The 22082-nt window shown below is 37.8% G+C and overlaps 1 protein-coding gene across 2 annotated transcripts in view; it reads right to left on the reverse strand.

The window, feature by feature from the left end:
• Positions 1-3634: 3634 nt before the first annotated feature.
• The window catches only part of LOC134679036 (uncharacterized), a 189152-nt gene continuing 170704 nt past the window's right edge, over positions 3635-22082 (reverse strand). For both annotated transcript variants that reach the window (XM_063537844.1, XM_063537852.1), the window contains exons 9-11: positions 13472-13574; positions 5804-5990; positions 3635-5059 (exon numbers count right to left, since the gene is read on the reverse strand). In XM_063537844.1, coding sequence (XP_063393914.1) covers positions 4314-5059; positions 5804-5990; positions 13472-13574 — 1036 coding nt within the window. In that variant the 3' untranslated portion in view covers positions 3635-4313. The remainder of the gene's footprint in view (positions 5060-5803; positions 5991-13471; positions 13575-22082) is intronic.

Genomic DNA, 22082 nt, shown 5'->3' on the forward strand with positions numbered 1-22082 from the left:
AAATTGAACTTTCCAGATAGGCGGAATTTCTTTATGTAACCAAAGTTGATTGTAAATACTAAGTAGAATTTTCTTTACATTAACAGGTAAATTTTTAATAACTGAGTATGGAATGAAATCAGGGCCAGGAGACGTGTTCTTTTTGTTTTCCAAAGAAGCTTCAAATTCATAATATTCGAAGGAGCTGACGATCGATCGAGATTTTTCGGAGCCTTCAGAGGCAAAAAATAAATCTAAAGTATTAGGATCAGGGTCAACGCAATTAGAAGAGGCAATTTTATCTAAAAAATCACGAGCATTAGATGGGTTGTCCAGAAATTTAGATCTTGTATTGTTATTGTTTAATTTCGCAAACTTAAACCTTTTAATATGGTCCCAAATGTATTGCAAAGGAGTCATTCGATTAAAGGAAGAACAGAGTTTAACCCAAGACAATTGTTTTTGTTCGGAGATAATTCTTTTCTTTCTAGCATCAAATTGTTTATAAAGCAAATAATTCTCCAACGTAGGATACTTCTTATAAGAATATAAGGCATATTTAGACTGATTAACGGCCCGAGAGCACAAGTCATTCCACCAAATAAGAGCTTTTCGTTTTTTAGTATGGCAAGCATACGATTTCTTTGGAAATGTCAACAAAATGTCACACAGAGATTGCATGAAGTTATTGTAACTATCCAACGGATTAGGTGCTAGTACAAAAGAGGCAAATTTTTCGGTGCAAAGTTTAGAAAAGGTTTCCCAGTTGATTTTATTGAAGTTTATATTTGATACTGAAGGAGGAGTAACGGTAGAAGAGTCGAAATCCAAATTCTGTGGAGAAGAGCGGTCTACATCATTAACAATAACTTTAATTAGAATTGGGAAATGGTTACTACTTAAAAGGTCATCGTGGACAGAAAATGAACAACTAGAACTAACCGCCGGCGAAGCAAATACTAAATCAAGAGTGTTACCTTGTTGACCAAACGGGGCAAAAGTGGTTTCAGAGAAATCATTTAAACAAACTAGGTTATATTTGTCTACAAAAGAACTAATAACATTGCCTCTACTGTTATTACGACGGCATCCCCAAGCTGAATTATGAGCATTAAAATCGCCTATGAGCAAGTAATTTCTACTGGTAATTTTAGAAAATGAATCAAGTAACATTTTTAAATTGAATTTACCATTAGGAGGGGGAGGTATATATAGACAGAGTATCTCAATAACAGTAGAGCCAATGATAACAGACAATAATAGGTTTTGAAAATGATAATTGGAAGGTGTGTTAATCAGAGTGAAAGAAAACTTATCTTTAACTGCCACTGCAATGCCACCATGAGGACGATCAGAATCTCGGCGCACAATTCTGTAACCTGGTAACTTAAAAGATTTGGAAGGTTCCAACCATGTTTCATTTAATAAAATTATATCAATGTTATTGCAAGAAATAAAGTGTTTTAATTGGTCTATTTTAGTGATGACGCAGCGTGAATTCCAATGAAAGATATTAAGGCTATCAATGTTAGTATCACTATACATTATTGAGTAGATAGATTACTAATTAGAGTTTCTTTTATTACCTTACTACATATAGGAGCATCAATATTCAGTTGTTTAGACTGAATTAATTCCAATAATGTTTTAGTAAAAACATTTAATACCTCATCAGAATTAATCAACTCTGTAAACAGAGCTCTCAAATGAGGCCGCTGGGGGGGCTTTTTGAGCTGTGGATGTGACTGTGGTCTGGTAGGAGCACCGGGAGTAGCCGGGGCCTTGGCTGATACTGTTGCGTATGTAGTCTTCCCGTTTATTCTATCCTTCACCTCTTGATTTTTAGCAGCTTTGACAGGACAGATATTACTTACAGCCATGTGAGGGCCGCTGCAGTTGACACATTTTAAGTTGGATTTGTCTGTACAGTCCTTGAATAGATGGCCAGCACCGCAAATGGAGCATACCTGGGGGCTCCTACAGGAACCACGTCCATGGCCAAACTTATAACATACGTAGCACTGGCGAATTGGCTTCACATATTCTTTAACGTCGAACCAGATGTAATCATATGTGACGTGATCAGGCCGTAGAGAGCCTAGAAATGTAATCAGAACTGTAGGCGTAGGCAAAGTTGAGCCATCAACAGCATTTTTCCTTGTGAATCGCTTGACTCCAATGATCTCAGCACTTGACTTCAGGTCCTTCAAAAGTTCTTCTTCCGTAATTTCAATAGGCACTTTAGCTATCCCTAAGCACTCTAGGTGATCATAAGGGATTTTAGCTTGCCAGTTATGTGATTCTTGCATCTGGGTATTTAAAAGAAAGTTGTTGGCATCTTTCTTGTTAGTGAAGAAGACTTTGATCATGAAATTTCCAATAGGTTTAACATGGCTTAGGCCAAGACACGTTTTCAGGATACCTGTGGTCTGCATCACATCAATTTTAGTATTAGGCGAAGACATTGACAATAAAATGGGATATTCTTTTTTATTGTCTTCGGTATATATGTGGGTATAGTCCTTAAATAGGCCTCTTTTGTTTGATATAAAATTTGCCGCCATTTTAGTTGGTGGAGACTGTACCCCTTCAACAGCTTCACCTGATTTGCGTTTGGCGGCATGCGCCTTGCCGCCGCTATCTTTACCCATCACCCAAATACTTCCACTCGGATTACTCGAAAAATGGATAGATAATCAAAAAAGGGCTATAGAAAGAATTTACAATAATAATTTCAAAAATTCCGCCTGATGTCGACGAAGTTCCCGCCCTTTTTTTTCCAGGTGACATTACAATCAATTGACAATGACAACTATTTTTTTAATGCTTGTTGTTGCTTGTGCATTATCCTAATCAGCCGACGACATGTAATTTACGAGAAGTCGTATCTCATATTTTCAATAAATTATAAATATTCAACCGAGCCACGAATTACTAAATCATTCAAATTGGTATCTTATATTAACCTATATTTTCAAAAAATAAAATAAAAATGGGGGTCCTAAAAAAAAAAAATGAACAATCCTAATTGCTCACCAATCATGAATTTCATTACCTCAAATCATTCCTCATTGAATCATTGCCTCATGCCAAATCATGAATTGCCATGCTCGTTGGCCTCCTGATGAATGCATGTGTGTGTGAAAGTCGTCCATGAGATGGACCCCAATCACCAAGACAATCGTCAAGGTCATATCCAAACCAGTTCAAATTCATAACAAGTTGATAAATTTGAATCGGGCTCCTTACGGCTCGGCCACGACATCGAGCGACTTGCGACGGCGGGAGCGATAACCATAGGTTGGAGCGTGACACAGCGATCGGACCCTTCGCTCCAACCTATGGTTATCGCTCCCGCCGTCGCAAGTCGCTCGATGTCGTGGCCGAGCCGTTATAGATGTCAATAGACAATAACAAAATATTGTTAAGTGAAAACAATTGAACGTTATTGAATGTGCCTCTTTTCCTGCCCGTTTATTTTTAATATTGGAGGTGAGGCAGACATTTTTTGCACTTGTTTTTTTTTTCGTAACAATTTAAAGGTTTCAGTCAGGCAAATTAAATAATTTGGAAATAAAATTCAATTTTCCCTATAGACTTTGATTATGGGGTACCTTAAAACATGGAAAGTGTGAGTATTAAATAAAAGAAATCAAAGTTTGAACTGTTTATATTTTCATTCTGGAACTCATATTTATGTTATAACATATAATACTTACACTAACTATCCAACTACTTAATAATATCACATATCACCAGCGAAATCCTCATCAAGAGTACATTAAAATTGATCGTACATGATACTTTGGACAGAAGAAAAAACTTTATTCGTTCACTGTACTTGGCAAGTTTTAGGCGGCTGTCTGACCGGCAGATATTAACGAAAAGCAGTGTGTAGTTACAATGTCATTGTGTACGTCCAAATTATATAGTTACTTTATCGTATAACAGTATCAAGGTATATCTGATGCCTTAGGCACGATTAATCTCAAACGCTACAGCGCATTATCCTAAAATACATTCTTCACCATAGCAATCATTGTGGTGGGCACCAACTCTTAACGAATACTTATAAAATTAGAAAATAAGTATAATTAAACTAGTGTGGACGTACTTATAGATACATACGTCAAGTTCCTTATACTGTAGTTTACAATAAATATTTGTAAGTACTGTAAAACGTAACATAAGCCGTTAAGAAATAATACTTCATAATAAGGCTTCTATAAAACATAAATTCAGTAAGTACAAATTCGGTTTTAAAACTCATAATATAAGCTTTATCATAGTATACATTGCACTGTTGCCTTACATAATACTCGAAATGTTATAAATTACGTTAAATAAAATTTAAAAATTAATAATCCAGAACTCACTAAAATTGTTGTTAAACTACCCAATATACTGGTTGCAGACGAAGCGGTTCCGTTCATATATATAACGGGCCACCATTGCGTTATAGATATATGATTATCATCATTAGGTTTAGGAGTTGTATCATGTTCTATCATATTATCAGGCATATAATTCCCACATCTAGGGAAGTTCCTCGGTACTGGAGGCATATCTTTATGTTCTCCTACTTTAAAAACTAGCGCCATACCTATTTCAACATGGAACTCTATATGACAATGGAAAAGCCAATAGCCTGGATTGTCTGCTTTGAATCTGATGACTGTGTATCCACCGTCCGGTACTGTGACGGTGTCTTTTATGGGTGCGTTCTTAAGATTACGTTTTAAAAGCCCCGCTTCATCCCACGCTTTGACTTCTTCAATAGTAGTATCCTTACCTAATCTTCTCAAACCTACTACTCTAAAGCTATGTCCGTGTAAGTGGAAGGGATGGTTAGCATCAAAAGTGATACCTTCGTCAAGTATGACGATTTCAACGATAGAATTCAGTCTGACGGAAAGAACGTGGGGGCATTCGCAGTAGCCCTCCCTGCACTCGTCGTCGACGCTAGACATGTTGCAGAAGTTGTGGGGATCTGGCCTGTCGATGAGGAGGGGGCTGGAGGGCATCTTCATGCTGATGTGGTTAAGCTGAGGCGTGTAGAGGCGATTCTTCTGGTTTGGTACTAAACAACAAGAAATATTTTTTAATTAAATTTATAATAAACATGTTCTCATGATTCATTTCAAATTAAATTAACTTTAAACTTTTTAGTATAAGTTAGCGAGGAGCGTTACGGGTCTTGCCTGTGGACATCATTCAATAAATGGACTTAAATTCTGTCTTTCACATTGACTTGTCTATGAAGCCTAATCGCAGTCGTTTTGTTGTATCATTGATTTTTTAAACATAAAGAATCTACGTCCAGGGCCCCTATTCGACAAGCGACGTTTGACGTATCGTGTTGATCTGCCGTTGATGTGGGAAAAATCATAAGTTCTCGAATACGAACAATGTCAAAATTTGACATTAACAATCCACAGTTAGGGTGACAAGCAAACCAAACCGAACCACCCTTTGTTTTGTTTGAGTTGAGTTTTGGTTGTACCAAATGATATTATCCACTGTTGATGGAATCAACACATAGTATGGAATAAAATCATCTGTTGATTTGACGTGGATGCGAAGTCTGACAGTTGCACATGTCGAATTTGGCCCCTGTTTACCGCAACGGGTTACTCTCCAAAATTGAGAAAAGCAAATTACTGCTCTTCTTTCTTCTTTCAATTTAAGAGCTGGGCTCTTGTCGGTGCAGCGTGATGAAGTTATGAAGTCTCGGTCCTTGGACCTTGGTCGGCCCAAAGCCATGCTCCTTTACTTACTGCTTATGTAACCTAATATTTTCTGAACTACAATACAAGACACCAACCTTGATAATATCCATAATAAGGCGACTTGTGAAAATGCGAATTGTTCTTCGCGTAGAAGTCATAAGCCACGTAGAACTGGTAGTCAGGTATCTCCTTCAGTCTGTCATCGTAGCCAGCTAGACTCCTCATTTCTGCCACGCTGATGGTCTCGTTCTCCTCTTCTCCTTTATTGAGGGCGTTCAGTTGCTGCAGGAGAAAAAAATTAACTAAGTACTCGGCATTGGAGAGGGAAGGCCTTTTGCCCAGCAGTGGGACACACATATAGACTAAAAGAAAAAAGTACTCGGCCTAGGCGGCCTATCCTCTTATCCTCCTATGATACCTCAAATGATATTTGAATATTAATAAAATGGAGTTGCTTTTGTTTTGTTTCGTTCAATCTGATCTGAACCCAACCCAGAGGATAAACTAGGCCTAATTGGAATCAGTCCGGTTTCCTCACGATGTTTTCCTTCACCGAAAATCGACTGGTAAATATTTACTTCTATATTATTCTAAATATAGTCTCGAATAATTGACTAGTGTAAAACACAACTCATATTTCTGTACAAATTTCTATATTGCAGTAGCTATTAATAAACAGTTAAACGTTAACGGAACTGTTGTTACGGTGCGACAATATGACGTAATTCCAAAATAGCTTAACAGAAAGGTGAGCGGTTTGCCGCTACGATTAGCGCCTGTTAAAGTGTAGTTAAAAGCGTTATCAGTATTTTGACTCCATAACAAATCATTAGTATATGTAAAACATTTGACTAATATTAGTTCGTCAAAACATAATCAACATAAACTTATTATCATATAATTAACGTCATTAATTTAGCGACTAATTTAACAATTAACGTTTAATTTTTTTCCTACGTTACAGCCAGGTTGCCTAGCTGTGGTCACGGAAGACTGACGTCCCAACAAAATGTCAATGGAAATATTGAATTTTCTTTATGCTATGAGCTCAAGCCTGCAGCGGTATCATGGTCGCGTTTTTATCACCTGTCATGTCATGCGTCACTTTCGTACTTACATACTTGTTAGAATGTGACAGGCATGATGAAAAATGCCATCTTAGTCTGATTGAGATAAAACGATGTTTTGGTTTTTAACTGGTTTTTATCCGTTTGAAAAAATTACCAAAATGTAGGTCGTGCGTGAGATACACGCTAGGCAATCATCAAAACGATCGTTACCAAAACACAGTTACTCAACTATGTTATTGTCCGTAGTTCATAAGTCACTCACTGGTCTCAAGCCAAAATACTACAAGATACCTCGAGGTCAAGATACTCGTTGTGATATTTATATTGTGTCACATTACCCCCGTGGGCGCTAGTTCGAGTCTAGACAGTTAGCTCAACTTCGCTGCACTAGAATATGGTTGTTAGCTCCATGATTAAAACAATACTTATGACCAATTAGAATGAACGACAATAGTTCAGTATTTCTGAAGCAGATCTAGAATTATTAATGTTCCCGAAATGAAGATAACGATTGTGTGAAGCTTAATATTCATGAAGTGTTTTCTTTTCAAGCTTTGTTTCACTACTAATGTTAGTTTAGGCGTTCCTAGAAGTGTATTTTGAACGTCAAATTACTATGAAATGATGACGTATAAATAACACTTTCATGGCGTGGGCTATCAAAATCGCTGTAGACTTTTCTTGGTCTAACTCTATCTTTATTTGGAAGTGTACTTCAGGGTGACGCATATATTTGCCGCGTTGTTTCATCCGCTACTATTATTGCTGACTGTACAGATTACGTTTAGTACTCCGCTAAGCCTAGCTCGGTTATATCGCTGTGTTAACTCCATAACATTATGCAGGGTGTTAGTTTTTATTGCACACTAGTTAACGGATTTACTTTATTGTAGATTTTGTATTCTGGTCTCTCATTTGTATTCAAATAACTGTGTTTTAAGCATCATCCGAGAGATTTAAGGAAAGTTTATTCTGTTTTGATGCCACTTAACGGTATAGTATTCTGTAAATACCGACGACGCTAAGTATTTTTGATGAATGTTGAAAAATATATAAATGAATGCTATGTTATAAGTTTGCTGCATGCAAGTCGTTTTGAAATAAAAACGTATCTTCGATTGTATGGAAGCGGCTTTTTGGCAGTGGTGGCGGGTTCGAGTGGCTCTTAAGCTATAGGTATAGCAATACTTGATTTTAGTATTAAAAACGTTTTGGATTGAAGTGAAATCGTGCATATTGCGAATTGTCGATAATGAACGTCGTTTGGCTGATGCGATTGCTCGTTTATATTTATTTCTGATTTTATTTTAATGCGTCTGGCTCTGATCGCTTTTAGAACTTTTAAACTTAAAAGTTTTTTCATGCATATGAATGCATTTCGCATAAAATGATCCGATCATTGCTTTTGAGTATGTACAGGCCGCGTAGCCAAGATGCCGATCGCTTACGCTCCGTAGCGATCGAAACGCAACTGTCACTGTCGCACTAATATGGAAGAGTGATAGAGAGACATAATGCTTTTCGTTGTCGAAGCGATAGCGATTGTAACCTTGGCTAGGCCGGCAGTACAGTTTCATGGAATCGAAGCGTTGGTGACCTAGTGGTAAGAGCGTGCGACTTTCAATTCGAAAGTCGCGGGTTCGAGCCCCGGCTTGTACCAACGAGTATAGGTTTACCGCGAATTTATTTTATTACCTTTTATTTCGGTAAACGTCGGTACGTTTCAACACTGGTTTCGGTCGCGGCTAACAGATGTCCCACCAAATGTCTAAACAGAGATTTATGTAACTACCCGACGAAAAGTGGTGTATTCGGGCAATACCGAATGTCGGATAATTACGAAATTCAGATGAAAATCACCATTAATTCCATCATAATAAAAGTCTCTTTTCGGAATTATCCGACAGTTTCCGACATTCGGAATTACCCGAGTAAACGTTATGAAGAAGTTTGGAGTAGACATCACATTTTCAAACCACATATGTACTTACCTACACTTAACTTAAAATGAAGATTGTCTAAGTTCACTATTTACTGTTAAAATGTTGTGATGTTGTGTGTTTTTAAAGTTTAGGAAGTGAAAAACAAAAAACCGGGCAAGTGCGAGTCAGACTCGCGCACGAAGGGTTCCGTACCATAAAGCAAAAAAAAAAAAACGGAAAAAAATGCAAAAAGAAAACGGTCACCCATCCAAGTACTGACCACGCCCGACGTTGCTTAACTTTGGTCAAAAATCACGTTTGCTGTATGGGAGCCCCACTTAAATCTTTATTTTATTCTGTTTTTGGTATTTGTTGTTATAGCGGCAACAGAAATACATCATCTGTGAAAATTTCAACTGTCTAGCTATCACGGTTCGTGAGATACAGCCTGGTGACAGACAGACGGACAGACGGACGGACGGACGGACGGACAGCGAAGTCTTAGTAATAGGGTCCCGTTTTACCCATTGGGTACGGAACCCTAAAAATTACATAGAATCACCCTGGATCACTAAAGTTACTCACAAAAGACGCCATCGGATGAAATTGGGAAATTCTCCCACCCTGTCCCTTTTCTGTCAACGGGAAAGATAAATGAGCGACAAAGACAGAAAATGTCTAATTTTGTTTTATAGTGATTGTGAATTTACGAGCGTTAGGGGAGTTATTACGGATCGAATGATACGACTTATCTCCCTTATCAGTTAGAGTACTGAAAGTAATACATACAGGGTGCAGTGAAACAACTACAGGGTGTAATTAAACAAACAACCCGTCAAACTATTTAACTAGCCGATAAACTGGAATTAGTTAATTAATTAAATATAATAAATTAATAATATGTATAGACAAAAAATCTTATTTACTTTTAAGATTTTTCGTACCAGAAAATACTAATTTATCGACTGGCATATTCACTGTCATTGTATAATTAATAATAACCATAATCCTATTTTTTTTTCTACAAAATAACCGGACAAGGTATCAAAAAATTTATATTACAATAATGTCGTCTCACTTTTCTTCTTTTCTAATAAATGCATATTCAATATTGAAGAAGCACTGGTGGCCTAGCGGTGAGAGCGCGCGACTTGCAATCTGGAGGTCGCGGGTTCAAACCCCGGCTCGTACCAATGAGTTTTTCGGAACTTACGTACGAAATATCATTTGATATTTACCAGTCGCTTTTCGGTGAAGGAAAACATCGTGAGGAAACCGGACTAATCCCAATAAGGCCTAGTTTACCCTCTGGGTTGGAAGGTCAGATGGCAGTCGCTTTCGTAAAAGCTAGTGCCTACGTCAAATCATGGGATTAGTTGTCAAGCGGACCCCAGGCTCTCATGAGCCGTGGCGAAATGCCGGGATAACGCGAGGAAGAATAAATGCATATTCAATATTCTCACCAGCTTTAAATAAAACTATACAACTTTCCCAAGTTAATTATTGCCGTGAACGTTGAAAGTTCAGCGGTTATAACTTGACAATCTACCGTTCGCCAAGTTCAAGAAGAAAAAGGAAAAGGTTAGAAAACGAACAACCAATGAGATCGCCGCAAGTTTCCAGCAAATAATCCTGAATTGAGCCGGGGCGCAGCTGTGGCACACATTGTATAATATTTTTCACCACACCAGCTCCGAAAGGCTTACATTGCACTCCAAAAACTGACAGCAAAGTTGCATTTTATTCACATGTGAGACAAAGTAATCAAATGCAAATTTTGAGTTGTTTTCTTATGTTTCCTAGTTGAATTGACTTTTAAATGATGATTTTGGATGATATAGCATACATTTGGATTTGATTTGGTTTGATTGTGTTTGATATTTTACATTTTAATACATATTTGCTTCGGGTTGGTGTGGTGAAAAATTATGTGTTTCACTCGGGGGCCAATTTTGTTTAACCCTCGTGCTTTGAAACCCTCGCAACGATACCATTTTCTCGCTCTCGCTATGCTCGTGGTCCAATTATGGAATCTTTCGCTTACTCGGGTATCAATATTAGCACGAGCGGTTAAACAACAACTTTGCCCCCTTGTAAAACAAATAACTATTGTCACGCCACCATTCACCATAACGATCCTTCTTTTTCTTCCTCCCTTTATCCCAGCATTTTGCCACGGCTCATGGGAGCCTGGGGTCCGCTTGACAACTAATCCCGTGATTTGACATAGGAACTAGTTTTTACGAAACCGACTGCGTTCTGACTTTCATCTGTTATTTCAGTATGTCGTTTAAAAATGAAAGCGTAACTTTTATTGTATGGCGGCGGCTAGGTTCGTTCTGAAATTCGTATCAACATAAGATCAAATCGTTATCAAGTTGTCGAACCAGAATCGTCCTCCGTGGCAGAGGGCCTACCGCGAACCACATTCGACGTGTTGCCTCCCTGTCACATTTATGTACGAATTTACAAGTCCGACAGAGAGGCAACACGTCGAACGTGTTTCGCGGTAGGCCCTCTGAATCAAACAGGCGTGGTATTATCGCGCCCGTAACATCGGCTGGCCGCTCGCCAGACAGATAATCCTCACGGAGATTAAATGATATCCCGTTGTCTTGCACGTAGATAATAATAGGAATTTAGGATTAAGATTACATGAGTATTATACAGGCTGTTTGGTACGTCGTTTGCCAAATTAAAACGGCATATAGGTTGAGTCATTTGCTATCTTCTCATGCCTAGAAAAACAAAATTGGCCATGATTTTTTTACTACTACGCAAGTAAAAATTTTAAGTTTACGAAAAACTGGCATAGAAGTGAAAAAAGAAATGTGCGCCAAATTAAAATTCTCTAGGCTGACCCAACCTATCTGCCGTTTTAATTTGGCAAACGATGTACCAAACACCCTGTATATAGCTTGTGTAGGTGGGAGGTAAGTCTGGTAAACTGAAGGTTATAGGTTCAAGCCCCGGCTTGCATCAATATATAGTTTTGGTATTTAAACGATACAGATTTTAAGTAATGTCATTCTGTGGAGCAAGTTCCACACTATTGAAACTATTGAAACTGTCACTGAATGATGATTTCAATATGGCGGTTTGTTTACATAGTTAGCAAGTTCCATAGAATGACACTTTACTTCCAACTGCCCTGGAGCACAGAATAAATAATAGTACTACCGTACAGAAAGGAAGCTTCCTACAAAACCGAAGTTTGACAGCGGTTCAGGGTCGAATCATGCTATCCCTTTCTAATACATGGCACTATCCCTTTCGGCCAATTAGGGTTGTCAAAATTCAAGTGATTATCTTATCTGTGGTCGTGCACGCAAAAGGAAGTCAAGTGGTGCCAACCCTAATAATTGCTCGGAGCAATGCTGAGCCGAGCGGAGCCGAGTTTGGCCGAAGTCAGGAGCTTCGCACCCCTGCCTGGAGGCTCTGTTATGATCTAAGTCTAGTTCTTTTAAGTAGGTACGTAACTGCGGTATGTTGAACCTCCTGTAGCGGATGGTGCTGGAGCTAACATACGGCGTTGCATGAACAAGAGATTTCCTTTGGCAGGATTGGTCCTTAGGACCCAAGGATGGATTCAAGAAGTGGAGCCACCGAGATTTTTGATGTAATTTTTTAGGAGGGGGGGGGGGGCTCTCAACTTGATCTTGATATCTGTATCATTTAAGCTACTAGGCCAAGTTTGGTATCGTTTTCGTACAAATCGGGGGTGATTCCGAATTCATTTCTGATATCATAATGACACCATTCCGAAGTAAAAATATTTTTTTTTATTCCTCTTCACGCTTAAACTGCTGAACCAATTTAGATCAAATTTGGTACAGAGATAGTTTGAGTCCCGGGGAATAACATAGCAAACTTTTAATCTCAAAAATCATCCCTTAAGGGTGTGAAAAGGGAGGAGGAAATTTGTATGGGGATTCAATAACCGCTGAATCGATTTAGATAAAATTTGGTATAGAGATAGTTTGAGTCCCGGGGAAGAACATAGGATAGTTTTTATTCCAAAAAAATAGCTTAAAAATGAAAGGTAAGGTGTAGGATTGTATGGGAAATCAATAAACGCTGAACCGATTTCGATGAAATCTATGTCTACATCTTTGATTTAGTTGAAAATGATACTAAACTTGACTTAGAACCTAAACTTAAAGAATTATTAACCTCACACGTCGCAGACGCTTAAACCCCCCCCCCCCCCCACCTGCAGCAAAAATCTGGGTGGCTCCACTTCTTAAATCCATCCTTGGGTCCTAAGGACCAATCCTGCCAAAGGAAATCTCTGGTTCATGCAACGCCCCGTGGTTGACCTTTTTATGCTCTGAGCACACTCAACTACTGGGACTACATGTACAATTTTTTTTTAATGCAAAATCCTAATATTTAGCAAAAATCCAAAACATTACAATGTAGGTATATAATCGTGCAATCTAATTTGGACCTTTTTTTTCATGAACCAAATAAAGTAACATTTTCTTTCTTACATTGCTTTTTAAAACAAACAAATTTCGTTTCAACTTACTTATAAAATAAGGTTCAAATTAAAAATATGAAAACTTTATATGCTGGGTCTTACGAGATCTACTAAACTTGTGATATGTGAAGGCTCCTCTTCACGTTGGGCCAACGCCAACGCCAACGAGGGACGCAGCCATGCGGTAGAATGAGATAGCAATATCACTTGCTCCCTCTAACGCATAAATGCGTCCCTCGTTGGCGTTGGCGTTGGCCCAACGTGAAGAGGAGCCTTAACAGTTCTTACCAATCCTTCGTTATGCAGTTCTTCCCATGTTGGGTCTCCGGGGGGCTCCGATTCCATGGCCCCCTCATAATGTAGGACTGCTACCTGCTTCGCTTTTGTGAATCTGGGGGCAACATTTGATAACTTATTAGATGTTTATTTCAGAATTTCGAGATTAAGGGCTCATTTAGGGCTGATTTAGACGGCGCGCGAACTCGCATGCGATTTTAGTTACATTGCGGACTTTCTTTTGCGTGTACGACCACAGATAAGATTACTTGATTTTTAGACTTGAATTTATACAACCCTACATTGCAGAAAGGGATTTTGCCATACATTAGGGAAGGATTAGGGAGGGGGGGAATTCGTCCCTGAATCGCTGTCAAACTTCCGTTTTGTAGGAAGGTCCTTTCTGACGGTAGTACTATTATTTATTCCGTGATGTCATTATTAATCGTCTGTCAAATATAACAGGCCGTTGATAATCTTTTGTCTCTTTCTGTCATTTTAATATTTCTGTTTACCTCTCACGTCGAATGATCCCAAATCGCTCAAATAGCCCAATGACCGTTCCTGTTTCGCTTTTTGTTGGACATAATTCAAAATATAACTGAAGAAATAAGTTTTAACCATATTTTAATTACCTTAATGTTACCACAGAATAAATAATAGTACTAGGTACAGAAGACTCACCCTCTAACACAACGCGTCTGTTACGATCAGGACAGATATGGCCGCTAGGTGGCGACAGCGCCACGCGCGGCTTATGGCTTTCCCCAAAATTGGGGTGGAACGGGTGTACTTTTAGCTACCTGTAGCAAAGCGACGAAATCGCGGAGTGAGCCACGCCTGATGTTACATTTATAAATAAATTGAATGTGCCAAACATCCAAAAACTTACTGTACCTAGTAAACGTTTAAAGTGACAGCTACTCCATATAAACATGAGCTTTCATAGAGACTGAGGGTTTTGCTAATTTTAATGAAATGAGAGGCAAAATAATTAAATTAGTTATGTAGCACAATGCGTCTAAAAGAAACTTCTGAAAGTTAAAGTTGCAAAGCTAATACTAAATTTCAAGAGCAATGTATCAAATAACTTTCGGACCAATTTATATATTTTAATCAAAAGTTTCTGAGAATTTAACTTTATATAAGCGAATCTTTCAAAAGGAGCCTACCTATAGTTGTTTCAATAGGGTTGTCTATCGTTACCTCAACTATGTTGAGTTGAGTTGAGGTTTGTCCCCACCAAAGCACCGCCTGAAATCTCGGAACTCACCATACGAAACAGCAGAAATTCTGCGGGAATGTGGGTTCAATATAAGTGAGGAATGGAGAAAGGACTGGATGTCAGATCCGCCTAGACAGTCCCTATCGAACTTCGACCCTACAAAAAAGCCAGGATGTTTTTCGGCTCCCAGGAAGGAATGGTGCCTGATCAACCGACTTCGAACTGAGCATGGACGCTGTGCCGATTATATGTTCGAGTGCGGGTGGCGAGACTCGCCAGAGTGTGACTGCGGAGCTCCAAAGCAGACTATCCAGCACATAATAGTCGACTGCCGTAAGAGAAAGTTTATTGGCAACCATGAAGACGTGCTCGCTCCTAGTGAAGACGCAGCCCTATGGGCCAAGACATTGGATATAGTTCTTTAATTCTTTATTACTTCCTAATACTTTAAGCGACTCGAATCTTGCCATACGAATAAATAAATCAACTATGTTTATTAGTAACTATTAAATAAACTCATTAAAGCCACAAATACTTACACAAATCCTTATACAATAAAGTCAGCATCAGATACATGGTAATATCAAAGTATAAATAATTATATCAATAATTCTTATTTCCATAGAATTAAAGGTGTGTTACGATATGTTTCACCACTTTGTATCTTTCCTACTGATAAGTTACTTAGGTACTAACAAAAATAACAGATAGTATAGAGAGGTCCTGCCATTGTGAATTTTGTAGTCACACTAAATTTACTGCCATCTATCGACACACGACTAAAACTCAAAATGAAAACGTATAAAATTATCAAAAAATGTATATATATGGATAAATGATTTTATTATTTTTACTTATATCATTTTGATCCATGTTCATTCACTCATATCTATGTGTTAAAATTGTTAAATATGAAACGGTGTCGTCACGCCATCTAGCCGAGCATGGGCTAAAGGTATGTGCGGCATCTATCCGAGAATGACTTTTTCTTGAATTCCGAGGCACGTTTTTTCCTTAGACTTTATTCATTTTATACGAAGTTACATATGTCTTTGGTACTAACTTCCTACTCGATTCATTGACTTGTCGTTCGACGGATTGACAAAGTAATTTATATACCTAGCCACTGTAAATTTACCATTACAGTAACTCTCTATTTCAAATTCTCTTTGCTATAAGACAGCGCAATTAATAGTTCTTCCACACGGCGGGGCTAACTAGAGTAAATGCGGTTAATTGAGATTGTCTAGTGATTTTGTCGTTTTATATCTAGGTACAGTCGCCATTAGATATATCGGAGCAGCCAAGGTGTTCACAATACCTGAACAGGCACTCTAAAGCCTTGACAATAGAGGCGAGTTCAGATATCTGTGAGCACGGCCGTTCCGATATATATCTGGTGGCGACAGTACACTGGAAATGGTGTTAATTTTAATTGGTTTGGTGAAAGTGAGTTTCTGATTATTATATTTTAAGGTACTTATATATTTTTGTTATTGCTTATAACAAGACGTACTAATAAAACTCAACAGAAATCAATTTTATTTTATAAATTCGAATTATCCTCCTGGCTGTTTGTTTATATTTTGGTCTGTTTTAAGGCATTTCCACTGAACAGCATTTTACAATCGCGGCGAAATCCAATCAGTCCGTTCCGGTAATTACATCGATAGCAGTCGGCTCATGTCCTGCGCCTATATTCAGACACAATAATGTATTACAGTACAATCGATTTGATATCTGTACCGCTCTGTACCGGGTCTCTATTGATCCCCAAAAAGTATTAAGTCATAATGTATTGTTTGTCCGCATTTTCGTTAGTCATAATATGTAGTAGTAGTAGTAGTAAAACACTTTATTGTACAAAAAACAAAACAAAACAGGAAAAATAACATTCGTCATTAGTACAAAGCATTAGTCATATGTTTGGTTCAGAAACGCGTAACTTTTTAGGATTGCCATGACACAAACCTAACCTAATTTAAGCTATCTAAAGGATAACCTTGCGAAAATCCTGAAAAGTTTACCGTTAAAGGTTACCGTTTCAGATACGGGACTAATGTTAATATGTAATTATGACTTAAAACTTTATGTGAAACAATTCCTATGTTCCTTGTCATAGTGTCAATATGAAAGCCGCTTATCACTGGATAAGCAGGCCACTGACGAGCCTTCCAAATGGATGCCGTTACAATGGATTCATCCAAATGGACGGCATCCTAATATTAAACATTGTACGTTTTTGACATTCACGGACTGCATTTTGGATTGCAGCCACGCTATTTGGACTGTTGGAAGGCTCGTCAGTGGCCACCTTTAGCAGGTGATGGTGAAATTAAAAGATTTTGTTTTTTAATTTAGGCATATACAATGTACCATCACGCTATTCACGCTCCGCGATGGGTCTTAGCTAAATTGGTTTTAATACTTACGCTATAGAATTTCTAATTCAGCAAGAACCCTAAATGGCATAACAATCCCGTGTGGTGACTGTACGTCAATCAATGTTATAAATAACCACTAGTTCTAACCCTACACCACACTGAGAGAAAAGTACAACAAAAACACACTTAGAATTACAAAAATAAACTTAATCCGGGGACAAGGAGAGTTAACTAATAGGAACAAATTGACTTTTGCAATTTCTATTAGTTCTTGCAATTTATATTATCAGTTTGTTGAAATTATATTTGGGATTACTGAGCTGTTTGTAGAAATAAATAAACTTTACAGAAATAGTGAAACGTCCATAATTATTACTAAAACTTCATTTTTTCCCCCAGTACAGAACTGTTTTTTAATTCCTGGTGATGATTTTTCTCTCAGTGCACGGACCCGAGAAGATACCGATGCATAAAACTTGTCGGGATGCATTCTTTCAAAAAAGGTTGGTATACCGGTATATCGTCTTAGGGCCCTTGCACCATTCACTAACCTGGGGTTAACCGGACCTGGAGTTACCAGGGTTACCAGTACAATTTGACACTGGTTAACGGTTTAGCCGGTTGACCCCGGGTGAGTGGGTCGGTGCAAGTGTCGCTTAGGTGGTTATTTAATCTATGTTAGCACACCAATGCCACGGACGGCCATGGTGGATGGAAGCTGCTACGGTTCTCACATTATTGTCACTGTGACAAGGTAGGTGCGATGGCAATATATCCTATCGCAAGTTTGCCACGGCACGCCATATCTTTTGTTCCCTTTAGAGCGAGAAAACGCACGTAAAAAATGTGTTTTAGATTTATTGTTCATTTAATCGAGAATGGAGCCTCCAAAAGCTGGTATTAAAACGCGATTAGTGCGCTGCTAAAAGCATTCAATACAATCGAAAATGATTGCTGTAGGTGAGTTAACGTTGAATTTATTTCGAGCATTTTTTAATAATTTCTTTATCTAGCATATTTAAATGGGAGATTCAACGTTTTACCAAAAAGAATAGATAGTATAGAGGAGTCCTGTCACAGTAAAATTTGTAGTCACAGTAAATTTACTGCCATCTATCGACACACGACTAAAACTCGAAACGAAAACGTATAAAATTTTCAAAAAAATGTATGTATATATGGATAAATGATTTTATTATTTTTATATCATTTTAATCCATGTTCATTCACTGATATCCATGTGTTAAAATTGTTAAATATGAAACGGTGTCGTCACGCCATCTAGGCGAGCATAGGCTAAAGGTGTGTGCGCCATCTATCCGAGAATGACTTTTTCTTGATTTCCGAGGCACGGTTTTTCCTTAGACTTTATTCATCTTATACGAAGTTACATATATCTTTGGTTTTACTATAATCGTTCACACGGTGTCTAAGTATGCGGGATAGCCGTCTAATAGTTTTGTAAGGGGTCACTATTGTTTCCCATAAAGTTTCAAGTCACAGTTTGTCCGTGTTTTCGTTATCATAATTTGGTTTTTCTCAGAAACGCGTAACTTTTCAGGATTGTCATAAAACAATCCCACCTAACCTAGCTATAGGTAGGACAACCTTACAAAAATCCTGTAATATTAACAGGTTATCTAGACACGCGGCAGCGTGTCAAGCCAAGTTCAAGCAAAGGAACTGGCTAGCCAGCGCCAAGTGTAATATTACACGAACCACTTGGTGCCACTTTTGACCCTTCTATAACTCAAAACATCTTTAACGTAAACACATAAAACTACGTGTGTTTAATTATATCCATAAGGACGACACACCAATGTCCTAGTAGTATGTATGTATGTAGTAGTAGTGTGTGTAGTAGGTTAGATTTGGCTTGGCCAGTTTTTATCAGAATTACAAAATATATATGTTGAATAACTTTATAAAATGACTGATGTAATGAAAACTGGCCAAGTCAAATCGAACCTGCTTTAAGATCTCGCATTTTTTTTAAATAACAGCAATTGTTATAGGTATCCAATAAAGCAAAGAAATAGAGTTTAATACTTGTTTATAATGTTATTTTGTTCCTATAAATACATATTTGGATTTTGCATAGAACTTGGCACTCATTTAGATCTCCATTCTTTTTGCAGCGAACCCCACAGCCAAGCATAATTTTTGTATTGAACTTGGCTCTCCTTTTTTACATTTATGTTTTTGATGGGATCATTACATTACATTATGACTTTCAATAATTATGTCAAACAATGATCCGTTTTGAAAGTTGTCATACAAATGTTGCTGTCGCTACGGTATTCGATAAAATCTTGTATCATTATTATATATATAAAATTAAAAAACCAGAACGGGATAAAAAACGAGGGAAGAAGCGAGATGGCGCTTTACAAATTTCTAAAAAAGTTTTTGTCACATTTCTCGAATACGACGCACGTATGATAAGAAAAAACTGTTCCAATCAATTATCTAAATATGAGAATAGAACTAGAGCATAAAAATTATCGCTTTCGATGCGCATTTAATTTACAATAAGGAAGAGAAATTTTCATAGAGTCAAACCAAGAAAAGTCTGCAGCGGATTTGATAGCCCACGCAGTGCAAGTGTTATTTTAAACGTCAAACTTGTACCAAATGATGACGTATAAATAACACTTGCACTGCGTGGGCTATCAAATCCCCAGCAGCTTGCCCTCCTATACGGCCTTGTAGACCACGAATTGCCTTACTACAAGTACTCACCTGCGCCAGTTCTCGAAAATGGTCGTGCCACGCTCTATTGGGATCGATCTATCATCACTGACAGGACTATTGTAGCCAATAAGCCTGACATCGTGCTGATAGATCGATCGCAGCGCCGGACCGTGCTCGTCGACGTCACCATCCCCCATGATGAGAATCTCGTGAAGGCCGAGAAGGACAAGTCCAGCAAGTACCTAGACTTAGCTCACGAGATAACCGCCATGTGGGATGTTGACTCGACGATCATTGTTCCTATAGTCGTGTCAGCGAACGGTCTCATAGCGAAGAGTCTCGACCAACACCTAGAGAGACTCTCGCTGGGTGGTTGGATCAAGGGTCAGATGCAGAAGTCGGTAGTTTTGGACACGGCGCGTATAGTACGTCGGTTCCTCACTCTGCAGCCCTGACCACCGGCAGCTTGGGCCCTGCCCCGCTGCCGGCGGCACCCTAGGTTAGGTTTTTTAATGTTTTTATATGCATTTTTTATTGTTTTGTGTTTTTATATTTTACTTTTATATTCATATTATAAAAACCCTAGCCTAAGAAGGATGATGAATAAAGAGAATAAATGACCCCATAATATGAAGAGTGTTCACTATAGTTCGTTTTTTTTAGCATTAGAAAGAACTCAACAGAAGCAAGCGTGCAGTTTTTGTCAGGCTCTTTAATTGTTAATAATTATTGAATTATTTAATCCCATCAAAAACATAAATGTAAAAAAGGAGAGCCAAGTTCAATACCTACAAAAATTATGCTTGGCTGTGGGGTTCGCCGCAAAAAGAATGGAGATTTAAATGAGTGCCAAGTTCTATGCAAAATCCAAATATGTATTTATAGGAACAAAATAACATTATAAACAAGTATTAAACTCTATTTCTTTTCTTTATTGGATACCTATAACAATTGCTGTTATTTAAAAAAAATGCGAGATCGTAAAGCAGGTTAGATTTGACTTGGCCAGTTTTCATTACATCAGTCATTTTATAAAGTTATTCAACATATATATTTTGTAATTCTGATAAAAACTGGCCAAGCCAAATCTAACCTACTTTAAGATCTCACATTTTTTTTAAATAACAGCAATTGTTATAGGTATCCAATAAAGCAAAGAAATAGAGTTTAATACTTGTTTATAATGTTATTTTGTTCCTATAAATACATATTTGGATTTTGCATAGAACTTGGCACTCATTTAAATCTCCATTCTTTTTGCGGCGAACCCCACAGCCAAGCATAATTTTTGTAGGTATTGAACTTGGCTCTCCTTTTTTACATTTATGTTTTTGATGGGATATCAATACTTTTTGTAAAGAAAACTAGGCAGGTATTGAGATTTAATGTTTTTTCTTGTGTTTCCGCTGCATGTTTTTTACTTCTGTTCTTTGTATTAATTATGTGGTGCCGCGCGCCGCCAACGACACACCGTTGGCCGGTTGTTTAGCGCGTATTACAGGTTTTTTGTATGGGGACCCCCCCTTTTTTTTAACTTTTTTATTTTTAGATTTTTTCCTACGCTTACACACAATTACCGAGCTGGATTCCAAATTTCATCCTTCTAGGTCATCTGGAAGTAGGTTAGGTTTAGGTACTATATGTCAGTCACAATAAAAAAGAAATTTGTATGGGAACCCCCCCTATTTATTAACTTTTTTTTGTTTTTAGATTTTTTCCTACGCTTACACACAATAACCGAGCTGGATTCCAAATTTCATCCTTCTAGGTCATCTGGAAGTAGGTTAGGTTTAGGTACTTATATGTCAGTCACAATAAAAAATGGTTTTTTTTGTATGGCGACCCCCCCTATTTTATAACTTTTTTTTAATTTTTAGATTTTTTCCTACGCTTTCACACAATAACTGAGCTGGATTCCAAATTTCATCCTTCTAGGTCATCTGGAAGTAGGTTAGGTTTAGGTACTATAGGTATGTCAGTCAGTCTTAAAATTTACGACTTTTTGACCTTCATATCTTTATAACCGTTTGAGCTAGCTTCATGAAATTTGGGCTTCTAGATGTCCTTATGGATATAATTAAACACACGTAGTTTTATGTGTTTACGTTAAAGATGTTTTGAGTTATAGAAGGGTCAAAAGTGGCACCAAGTGGTTCGTGTAATATTACACTTGGCGCTGGCTAGCCAGTTCCTTTGCTTGAACTTGGCTTGACACGCTGCCGCGTGTCTAGATGTAGCATGGTCAATACATTTAATTTACTTTAAATTATTACTGCTAAAAGTGTCGGATTTGGAACCACAAGCTTACTTCTGCGAAGTT

The sequence above is a fragment of the Cydia fagiglandana genome, chromosome 2 (assembly GCF_963556715.1).
Source record: "Cydia fagiglandana chromosome 2, ilCydFagi1.1, whole genome shotgun sequence".
NCBI lineage: Eukaryota > Metazoa > Arthropoda > Insecta > Lepidoptera > Tortricidae > Cydia > Cydia fagiglandana.